This window comes from Heloderma suspectum, chromosome 10, assembly GCF_057233095.1.
Source record: "Heloderma suspectum isolate Gila_16-S chromosome 10, 16-S_ref, whole genome shotgun sequence".
Classification (NCBI taxonomy): domain Eukaryota; kingdom Metazoa; phylum Chordata; class Lepidosauria; order Squamata; family Helodermatidae; genus Heloderma; species Heloderma suspectum.
The window spans coordinates 32,933,192-32,943,897 of NC_139467.1; the positions used below are offsets into that span (position 1 = coordinate 32,933,192).

Sequence of the window (10,706 nt, forward strand, 5' to 3'; positions counted from 1 at the left end):
TTAATGAAGACACCAGATCTGAGAAGAAGGCCGCCAGTGACAGGTGTGAATTTGCAGGACGGGCGAGTGCCTGCCTGAGCCGTGCCAGGCTCCCTGCAGAGCTTCCGAAGCAGTTGGGCACAAAGGCCCGATGGCAACCGGAACCAAACTTGCTTAGAATCAGGCACAGAGAAGCTAAGGCAGGGACTGTTGAGGCTCCAAGCTTCCGAACTGCTGGGATCTCAGGGGCTGGCGTATCGTGACTCTCTTGCTTCTGGGAGAAGACCTCGAGAACCAGGAAGCTGAGCAAACATTTGACAGGATGACTCAGGCATTCTGGAAGGTCTACAAGGCCAAAGTGCTGCAGACCCTGGGTGGAGAACCACAGGAAGATGATCTCCAGGATGAGGTAGACCCATCCTCAACTGGGCCCCATTTCCTCCCTTGACAATTGCACATGGGGCAGTAGTGGGACATGGGTTTCTCTCTCTCTCTCAATCTCTCTCTCTCTCTTTTATGGGGAAGAAGCTTTTTAGCATAGACCAGGGGTGGGCAGAAGGTAGATCTCCAGATGTTTGGGACTTCAGCTCCCAGAAATCCCTACCAGCATGGCCAAGGGTCAGGAATGCTGGGGGTTAACATCCCAAACATCTGGAGATCTATTTTCTGCCCATCCTTGGGCCCTAGACTATAAAGTAGGGCCATGCCCCTCAATTCATGACATCTTAACTGACCGATCATATGAGCTTTATTTGATCAATTTAAATCTGAATAGATTTGATGTGAGAGAAATAATCATTCTGAAGAAAGAAAATAATGAGTTTGTTTTTAGGTGATACACCTATGTGTGTTGGAGCATGCATAATTTTAGAAGAAGCATTCCTGTTCTCTCACACATGTGAGAGAATGTGTTTATTGATATGGCATTTGCCATCTGCACTTTGTATAAGTACTTGGATTAAAAATAAACACTATTAACTGGGGACACTTGATAGGTTTTTCTTTGTGGGAAGGCTGATCAAAATATTGTAAGAGATTCATCTAGCCAATTGATGCACAGCTCTACTAGAAAGGAAAATGACTTGGGAGTGGGGAGGGAGGGACATGATAGACTAAAGGTTATAAAATTATGAAACTGTGCAGAGAGTTCAACAAACGGGGCAGTGCAGGGAAAACAGAGCAATTGTTTTCTAATCCCCAAGCCTCATCTCTCTTAGGAACCAGTGGTGCAGACAGGCAATTCTGGATTCTGAACTTACTAGAGTGGCTATTTACACATTGCCGAAAGAGAAAGAAAAAGAAATACATCAACCCCCCGGCCCCCAAAAGGACAAAAGAGGACACCAATGTACATATGCTAATGTATATGTTCCGCTGCAAATTTAGATACAATAACTGTTATGGAGGGAGCGATCCTATGGCCCCTAGACCATGTCCGGGGGGCCATAGGATATTTCGGATTCCTGGATCCGAGGTCGAAGGCAGTGCTCTGTCTTCAGACCCAGGAATCTGAGGTCCCTGCCCCCTCCCACTCACAGCTAGTGTGGAGAGGACCACACTGGCTGCCTCTCTGAGGTTGTAAAAGCAACCTCGGAGAGGAGGTAAAGGGGGCGTTCCCAGGGGAGGGGAGAGGCCAGCTTATGTCGTATCCTGAGGCCTCTTCAGCCTCCTTCAGTATCAAGTGCCGATCCCATAGGATTGTGCCCTTAAATAGAAGTACAATTCAACTCGCCATAGCGGGAAAGACTGTGACCAGGGGATCTGTGTTCCAGCCTGATCAGTCTGCTGTCCATGTGCTAAGTGTTGATGGGCAACTTCAAGGGTCCTGATCTGGAGCATCTCTACACCAGCCTAAAATCCCGCATTTGAAACATGGCTTTCTGCTTCCGTTTTAAATGCAGGATCACAACGGATTCCCTTTACAAGCACTCCCTTTACACACACTTCCTTTCCCCCTCCCTCCTTTCCCCCCTTATCTGAGTCTTCGATATATTTCATTATACAGCCGCTAGATGGCGCTGTGGCCTAACTCCTCCTATTGTGGGTTTTCCTCTGTTCATGGAAGGAACTCAAGCGGAACTCAAGCACTGTAATTTGATAGCTCATTATCTCTGATCTTTTAAAAAATGTGGGAAAAGACATGTAGTGCGGGAGACGCCTTGGAGATTGACGATGTCATCTAAAGGGCCCACAAACTTCTGTGAGTAACAAATCCCAATAGCAGTATGAAAGCTCCGTGTGAAGAAGCCCCTATTCTCCCTCCTTATGGTTCTTTGACTTTAAACCAGACTTGCACTGCACAGATCTTCAAGGAGAGGACACCTGCAATAGAGGACTGTCCTCTGACAGCTCTTGAAATAGAGGACAATCCTCTGAAAAGTAGGACACCTGCCACCCTCGGCACACACTCTCTCTTTAGCTCAGGGACCTCCAGTGGCACCCATGACGCTCTCCCCTCCCTGCCCCCTTCAAAGAAATAGTTTTAAGAAAAACCTTGGAAACTGTTAGGGCAGTCTTCTTTCTCTCCCTTCCTAGCCTCTAGCCTTGCTCTTTCTCTCCCTTCTACCCTTTTGCTTTGCTATTTCACCCTCCCTCATCCTCTAGTTTCGCTATTTCTCTCCCCAACCCCAGCTCTTTGGCTCTCTTTTGACTAGCCAGGCCCCCGTGGCAGCCATTATGTGACTAGACACATCCTCTGTGGGAGCCATTTTGTGGTGGTGCCCACAGCAGTTTCTCCAATTCCCAAATGTGCCCACGGGTCCAAAAAAGTTGGGCATGTCTGCTTTAGATGGTAACGTGTATCACACCACTTACTTCAAAATGTGGTAAGCCAGCCCTGCTATGTTTGTGGGCCCTCCTGCTGATGCGGCCGAGTGGAGCCCTGGGCCTCTGCCCAAAGTCCTGCCCTGAGGGCGCCACTGTTAGGAACAGGGTAAGCTGCCTCAGATCAGGTCAGACTATGTGTCCAACTAGCCCAATATTGGCTACCAGCTCCAGCCAGCATTGCTTACCTTCATAGAGGACATGCCCTGGGAGTCCAACAACTAGAGGGCCACAGGTTGGTCACCCCTCCGACAACAAGTCTGTGTTCCTTCTCCGCCACTGCTGAAGCTGGTTTCTTGTTTCAGAGAGACAACCCTGAACTGATGGAAACCACAGACTCCACTCTGCTGACAGAGGAGGGATCAAATCCTGTTTCTCAGCTGGCACGGCGGGTAAGGACTGGACATTATTCCCATCCCTCCGGAGCCGCTTTCCCAACGCCGGTGCCCTCCAGATGTGTTGGACTACAGCCTCCATCAACCCCATCCGCCATGGCTGAGGATGATGAAGAGTGTACCCCAAAGCATCTAGAGGGCGCCAGGGTGGGGAAGGCAGCTCTGGAGCTGCGTCAGAAGTTGGCATTAATGGGCTCCACAGCAGGCAGCACAACTCTTGACGTGCCAAGCTGAACAGGACCCACTAATGGTAGAACTGTGGTGCTGGGGAGGAAGCTTTGGCCTGCAGTGCAGGAGGGGGGGCAAAATGCCCCCCCCTTTTGTGATCTTTTTGGGGGGGTTGAAAAATGTCTAATATTTTTTCAGGGTGGTGTAATTACTGTGTTCAATACAAAGTGCCAGAGGGTTACAATCACTCTTTCCTTTACTGTTTTTTTTTTTAAGCCAGTGGGGGAAGCCATCTTTTCTTAAAACCTAGAATGCACCAGGGTGGGGGGGCACTACATCATTATGTAGCATTAGTCCCACTGAGAACATCAGGAGAGCCCTGCTGGATCAGACCAAGGGTCCATCTAGTCCAGCATTTTGTTCGCACACTGCCCAACCAGCTGCCCACGGGAAACCCACACGCAGGGCATGAGCACAACAGCACCCTACCGCCCACATTCCCCAGACGGACTGTACCTCTCTGCCACTTTGTAAGCCCCCCTCCCCAATCAGAAAAATGTCTCTGAACCTCCCCAAAAGTCTCTGAAAATTCTCCTCAACTTGCGCAGGAGTCGAATGGCCCCCGTGAGAATGAGAAGGGCACGTTTTTGGACCTGCTTGAGAGCGTATTGCATGGTCGACAAATGTATTTGTTTAAAGTACTTCTAGGCCACCTATGGGACAAAAGAGCCTTCCCGAGGCAGCTTACAAAATTCATAAAACATCAATGATACACAATTAATCCAATTAAAAACTTAATAAGTAACTTTAAAAAACCCAATAAGACTAAAACCAAATACAGGCATTAAAATCAATCACATGCAAGGGGAAAGGGGCGTAATTTACTTGAGGGAGCCAGCTGCTAAAAGAGACGGCCCTGGGCACTGCTGATCTTCCTCCCTGGGCACTGCCTGATCTTCCTCCCTTTTCTCCCATCTTGATCTGCAGGTCCAGGGAGCTGGAGCCAAAGGCTGGAGGACTATGTCATCTTTGTTCAGCCGGGAAGACGAACATAAATTGCTGCCCTCCGAACCCTGTGCTGATCAGTAAGAGAAATCCTCCCCACATTCCCTCACCCCCACCGTTGCTCTCTCAAAAGACCAGTGGGTTCACAAGACTGTTTGTCATTCATGTGTTAACTGTGGCTCTCAAACGATAGTTTGTATGAAAGGGGAAGATCAGCTTCCCACGTTATTGCTGGAAAGTCTGGTGTGACTTACAGCAGAGTTGCCTTATACACAGAAAGCGTGGCAGCACAGCATTTAGTATTGGAGGCAGTAAACACAGGCTAGAGCCAGTTTAGAAGACGGTCAAATCAGTTCATTAGTGCATTTATACACATCATCAGAGAAGGCAATCTAACACTGTTTAACTGCAAGCACCCCCGAGAGCTGGGTGTGTAAGTGTAAGTAAGCAAAGGCATGAGATATAGTTACTTGCTTCCTTTCTGGAGTGAACGCATGGCACCTGTTGTTGCAGAGGCAGAGAGAAGAAGGAAGAGGAAGGGGTGGGACCAGGGAAAAGGAACTGATCAAGTTACAGGACAACAAGGAGGATGAACAAGACGTGTTCTCTGTTGCCCCCTCTGTTGCCTGGAAGCATGCGGAGTTGTTCCTGATATGCGATATTTATAAGGACAGGCTGGTTCCACATCTTTCTTATTTCTGTATTTATTATATTTCTACACTGCCCAATAGCCAAAGCTTTCTCTGTAGTTCACAAAAATCAAAACCATAAAATACAGCATGATAAAATCTTTAAAAGTTTAAAACAGAATAAAACCAGAGTAAAAGCCAGTAGTAGTAGTAGTAGTAATTTTATATTGCACCTTTTTTCCTTTTGGAGGGAACACAGGGTAGCTTTCATGGTTCTCCTCCTTTCCATTTTATTCTCATAACAGGTTAGGGGCAGGTTAGGCTGAGAGCCTGTGACTGGCCCAAAGTCACCCAGTGAGCTTCATGGCCAAGCAGGGAGTAGAACCCAGGTCTCCCAAGTCCCAGTCCAACACTCTAACCACTACACCACACTGGTTCATTTAGTATAAACCAAAGAGCTCAGGGGAAAATGTTTTATTTTATTTTGGGGAAAACAAAGAAGGTCTTCGCCTGGTGCCCAAAAGACCACAATGTAGGCACCAGGTGAGCCTCCCTGGCCAGGACATCCCACAACCAAGGTGTGCCACCACTGAAAAGGCCCTGTCCTTAGTAATCACCTGCCTCACCTCATTTGGCAGTGGCACCTGGAGGAAGGCCTCTGAAGATGATCTTAGGTATATCAATATTTCAGGTAACCCAGCCCCAGGCCATCTGAGCTTTAAAAGATAATATTGGCACTTTGAATTGAGCCTATCCTCCCCATAAGGCAGCATGTGCACAGAAGCCTTGAGTAGCTGCGGCTTCTCACAGCCACAACAGGCACTCTTGGCTGGAGAGCCTCCATCCAGTGCTCAGAGGTGTTGCTGACAAAGAGAGAGTCATCACCCGTGCACATTCATGGCAGTGCTTTGAGGAAGAATAGAAGCACCATCCCGGCTGTTTTCTTCCCTTATTTTCTCTGGTGTCGGCTGTTTTTGACCGTAGCGGCAGGGAGACGTGCCAGGAAACGCTGTCATCGCCAGAGAGAATGAGAAAGGAAAACAGCTGGTGCACCAGCTTCCATGTTCCTGCGTGGAAACTAGTTTTAGTGTTTCGTTTTGTGTACGCACCCCACTTCCCTGAGCAGCTGGGCGTTTCAGGGCAGTCTTTTGCAGAATTAGTTTCACGTAAGGAGGTTGGATTAAAGACTTCTGGTGGTTTTAGACTATCTGCATTTGCAAATACATGAGTTGATCAAGGAGGGAGGTGGGGGAAGATAGATGCTCAGACATAGCACTACTAGTCTTGAAACGACATCAGTCCCCCACAAGCAACAGCATGCCCCTGCAGCTCCTTCAGCACTGCACAAATCCAGCTATCAAGGCCAGAGCGGCAAAAATCCTGTCTTCTCTCTCTTTCTCTGGCTGGATTCGAATTGCCAAACTGTTCCTTTCAGCCCCCACCCAGGTGGATGCAAATTCAAGTGCCATGGAGCATTCACTAGCTATCAATGGCCATTAAAGGCCCAAACATGCTGAACCTATTCTGGGGACAGGGTTTAGCACCTTGGACAGCTCCTTTAGAGTTCTGGCTGGTTCTGACTGAAACCCAGAATGGATTCACAGCCCCACTCAAATTGGAGCCACCAGCCTCCACTGCAGCATAGGTAGCCTTCTGCTGAGAAACCAGGACAGCTACTAAAAACATCTCATAGGGAGAGGCCATCGTCCAGTGGTGGCATCCATGCTTTGCAGGCAAATGGTCCCACGTTCAGTCTGCAGCATTTCTGTATAGGGATGGGATGGATCCTTGCCAGCTCAAGACATTTTGCTGCCTGAGGCACAGAACAAAATGGCACCCCCTCCCATTCCATGTACAAAAGCCAACTGGACTGGCAGATGAATCTGTCTTCAGCACTGACGTTGGGACAGCATCCTCCGCTGCACCTGGAGACATCAAGCTGACTAACTTAGGCGGTGCAGAGCAGGCCTCAGGGCACACAGGATTCTCCTCCAACACAGCTTGCTGCCGCCTCCCAGCATCTGCCGCCTGAGGCAGCTACTCCACTCTACCTAATGGCAGGGCCGGCCCTGTCTGGAACCCTGGAGAGTCACTTCCAGTCAGCGTAGAACTACTGAGCTAGCTGGACTGAGGGTCTGACTTGGGATAAGGCAGCTTGCTCGGTAGAGATTCTGCTGCCCTTTGATGGGGAAGGACTGTAGCTCAGTGGCAGAGCGCAAGCTTTGCATGCAAACAGTGCCAGGGTTAATTTCTGGTAGGCTTGGGAAAGACCCCTATCCAAAACCCTGGAGAGTCTCTGCTGGTCAGCGTAGACTAGGGCTGCGGAAGTAGGTCGGGGTGTGGCAGATTGCCCCCACCGGCCGGCCCTCCACAGGCCAGATGACATCAGTGGGGGTGGCCATGCCCATAGACATCACCTGGCCCTGCCCCCTGCCCATTTTCCCTTTTTTCCAGAGCATGGAGAAAAGCTTTTAAAAAGAAAAGAAAAGCACGGAGAAACATATTCAGCCAGCACTGGAAGGAGCAGCTGCTCCTTGTGGAGCCAGGAGACTCCATGGAGGAGGTATCCTCATGTAGTCCTGCCCCCTAGGGGACACCCACGAGGCTCCATGGGCTGGACTGGGGAGCCCAGTGGGCTGGATTAGCCCCAGGGGTTGGAGGTTCTGCACCCCTGGTGTAGACAAGACTGGGCTAGGTAGATCTGCGTGCTTCCAGATGGAGGACTCCTAGCACTGCCAAAAGAACGGCATTGTGCAGCAATTCTGTCTTTGTCTCCTGGTAAGAAAAAAGGTGGAAGGAGCGGCAGGAAAACACAGGTTACAAATGGAAGAAGACGTCATCATCTGGAGGCCTTGTAAAATTCTGCGAATGAGTCAGGGCCATTGCACAATAAGATCCTCTGCTGAAAGCACCCCCAGTGTTTGACTCTGCATATGGTCGCTTCCTTTGTTCCAGTGTTTACCCTCCAGTTTTTAATTATTTGGTGGTCTATCTGAAATTGGAAACTTATTAGGGCAGCCCTTGTCCAGGGCCTATGGTGGGTTTTTTTAGGCACATAACAAACGATACGTTTATTTGGGGAGGGACCTTAGCTCAGTGGAGCACCGGTTTTGCAGGCAGAAGGTCCCAGGTTCGATCTGCGGCATCTCCAGGTATGGCTGGAAAAGATGCCCTATCTGAAACCATGGAGAGCTGCTGTCAGAGCAGAAGCCCTGTGCAAGCTTTTTTGCTGCCTAAAGCAGGAAAGAACATGTGCCACTGCCACATCATGCACCCCCACCCCCCTTATCTTTGCCAGTGACGCCTGCCCTCTGTTTGCCTCGTCATGCAGAAAGCCCCGCAGGCAGAAGAAGTGGTTGCAGGGCTCTTGCAAGACCCAGGTGAGCTCTCACAAGATTCCTGCAGCCCCTTCTTCCAGCTCTCCATGCAATGAGGTAAACAGAGGGTGGGTGGCTGCTCTAGAGAGCCCCATTGGCCACTTTTTCACTGCAGCAAATGCCACGGTGAAAGAGAGGCTGACAGGGCTCTCCAGAGCACCCACTGGAGGCAGCAGTATGGCAGCAGTGGTGGCAGGCCCTCTTTGGAGAGGAGCACTGCAAATTGATGCTCCTCCCATTCTGCTGCCTGATGTGGGTGCCTCACCCTGTTTCATGGGCAGCCCAGCCCTGCAAAGCAGACATAACTGAGTTTGATGGTCTGACTTAGGGCTTCTCCATACAGGGCTTTTATCCCACGATCAAGATTGGTTACTCATGGAAGTTTGTGGGTCCTTTACATGACATCATCACCCTCCAGGGCCTCTCCCATCCTTTGTGACCATTTATTGGTAATGGGAATAATGAGCTATTTAAAAAATGGCTATTTAAACTGATTTGAATCTCAACACGTAATGACAGAGTTGAGCTAAAACCACAGTGCCATCTAGTGGCTGCATAATGAAATGTATAGAACTTGCAGATAAAGGAACTCCTTGGGAAAAAAGGTGGGGGGAAGTGCGTTTAAAGGGCCGGTCTTAATCCCGCAACAAATTCAGAAACAGAAGCCCCAGTAAAGTTGTGGGATAAAAAGCCTGGTGTGGAGAAGCCCTCAGTCTAAGGCAACCACCTATGTTTCTAATCTTATTCTTCGATTTCTTGGGACTTGCAGCAATATATAGGAGATCCTCTCAAGCTCTTCCTCTGCCTCCCTTCCTGAATTTCTCTCTCTCCCTCTCTTTCTTTCAGCCCTCTAGCAGCCAAGCCAGCAGGGGAGTCCCCCTCCGAGAAGAAGACATCAGGTCTCTGGGATGTCTTTGCCTCCAAGTGGCAGCAAACCTCCACCTCAGAAAAGATGGCCACGAAGGACGAGACCAGAGAGCAAACAGCCGAGAGCAGCAGGGCAGCGGGGGAAATGGCTGATGAGGAAGCCAGCAGCACCAGCCACGACAACGACCTCCGCGAGGCCGAAGGGGTGGCCTTCAAGTGGAGTTTCCTGACCAGCAAACTGGCCGAGATAAAGAACAAAAGTATCCCCAAGAGCGACTAGCACAGACAGGGAAGGGATGGACGTTTGACCTATGCTAGCATGACCTCTTTCCAGTGGTGGGGGGGCAAGAGCTTTCACCTTTTTTCCAGCAACCCTCAAACAGAAGAGCCGGGCATGATGTGAAGGATCCAGGGGAGGAAGGATCGAGGGTGTTGCTAACCATCGCAACATTAGGATCCCCCACCCCCACCCCGCAATCCATGTCTCGAACGGTATCCATTCCGCCTCTCCCCATCGTCCCTTCTGTCCTCATAAGACTGTCCTTGAAAGAAAAGAATAGATGGTTTGCAACATCTCCCTTACCAGGGGTTGTTACCCAGCGAAGAGAGAAACCTGGCAAACTATTTATCTCTTTCTACATCTGCGTGTTTTGAGTGCGCGCTGTGTGTGTCTGCTAAGGAAGCTGCCTTCTCGGTGCTGATCAATCCAAGCATTTGATCTAAGGGTGGAGGAGGCAGCGGCTGCAGGGTGATGCTGAGCCAACATGTTGGAGTAGATAGGCTTGGACTGAGGAGATGTGGGTTCAAATCCCGGCTCAGCCATGAAGCCCAGGGGATGGGCCTCAGGCGAGCGACCATCTCTTAGCCTAGTCTACCTCATAGGGTCGTCATGAGGATAAATTCCCGAGCTCCTCGAAGGAACAGCAGGATACTGTCAGTACAAAACAGAGACATCCTTGCACAGAGACACTTTCTGATGGGCCCGCAATGGCACTCCCACACAGTCAGGCAGGACTCACGGTTAGGGAATGGCTCTGCAATGTTTGCAGTGTGGGTTCGAGTCCCTGGTGCTCCCTCTCTTAGGCTGTAGCTCAGCGGTAGAGTTTTGTAACCAGAAGGTCCCAGGTTCAATCCCCAGCATGTCCCAGGTAGGGCTGCCAAAAGACTCCTACCTGACGGAGATCCGCTGCCAGGTGGGGTCGACAGTACCGAGCTAGATGGACCAACAGTCTGACTTGGTATAAGGCAGCTTCTTATGTTCCCAGTTTATGAGATCCGGCTGTCAGCTCAAGCAAGCCAGAAGCAGCAGCATGGTCCAAAAAAGTCAGGCCACCCTGACCGGAGCCCAGCCAGGAGGAGCCCCACTTTGAGACTCCCATCCCTAGTGCCTCCTTACATCAGACACGCCCTTGCTCTCTAGAACAATGGAGGATTAGGAATACAGAATTGGCTATGGAAGATTT

General features: G+C 50.0%; 1 protein-coding gene across 1 annotated transcript; it reads left to right on the forward strand.

Annotated features, from left to right (window-relative positions):
- The first annotated feature begins 232 nt into the window (after nucleotides 1-232).
- Nucleotides 233-9,604, forward strand: C10H1orf232 (chromosome 10 C1orf232 homolog). Its single transcript, XM_084815805.1, has 4 exons — nucleotides 233-388; nucleotides 3,108-3,194; nucleotides 4,353-4,450; nucleotides 9,223-9,604. Exons 1-4 carry the CDS (start codon nucleotides 302-304, stop codon nucleotides 9,521-9,523), a joined length of 573 nt encoding a protein of 190 aa, XP_084671931.1. The 5' UTR covers nucleotides 233-301; the 3' UTR covers nucleotides 9,524-9,604.
- Nucleotides 9,605-10,706: the final 1,102 nt, after the last annotated feature.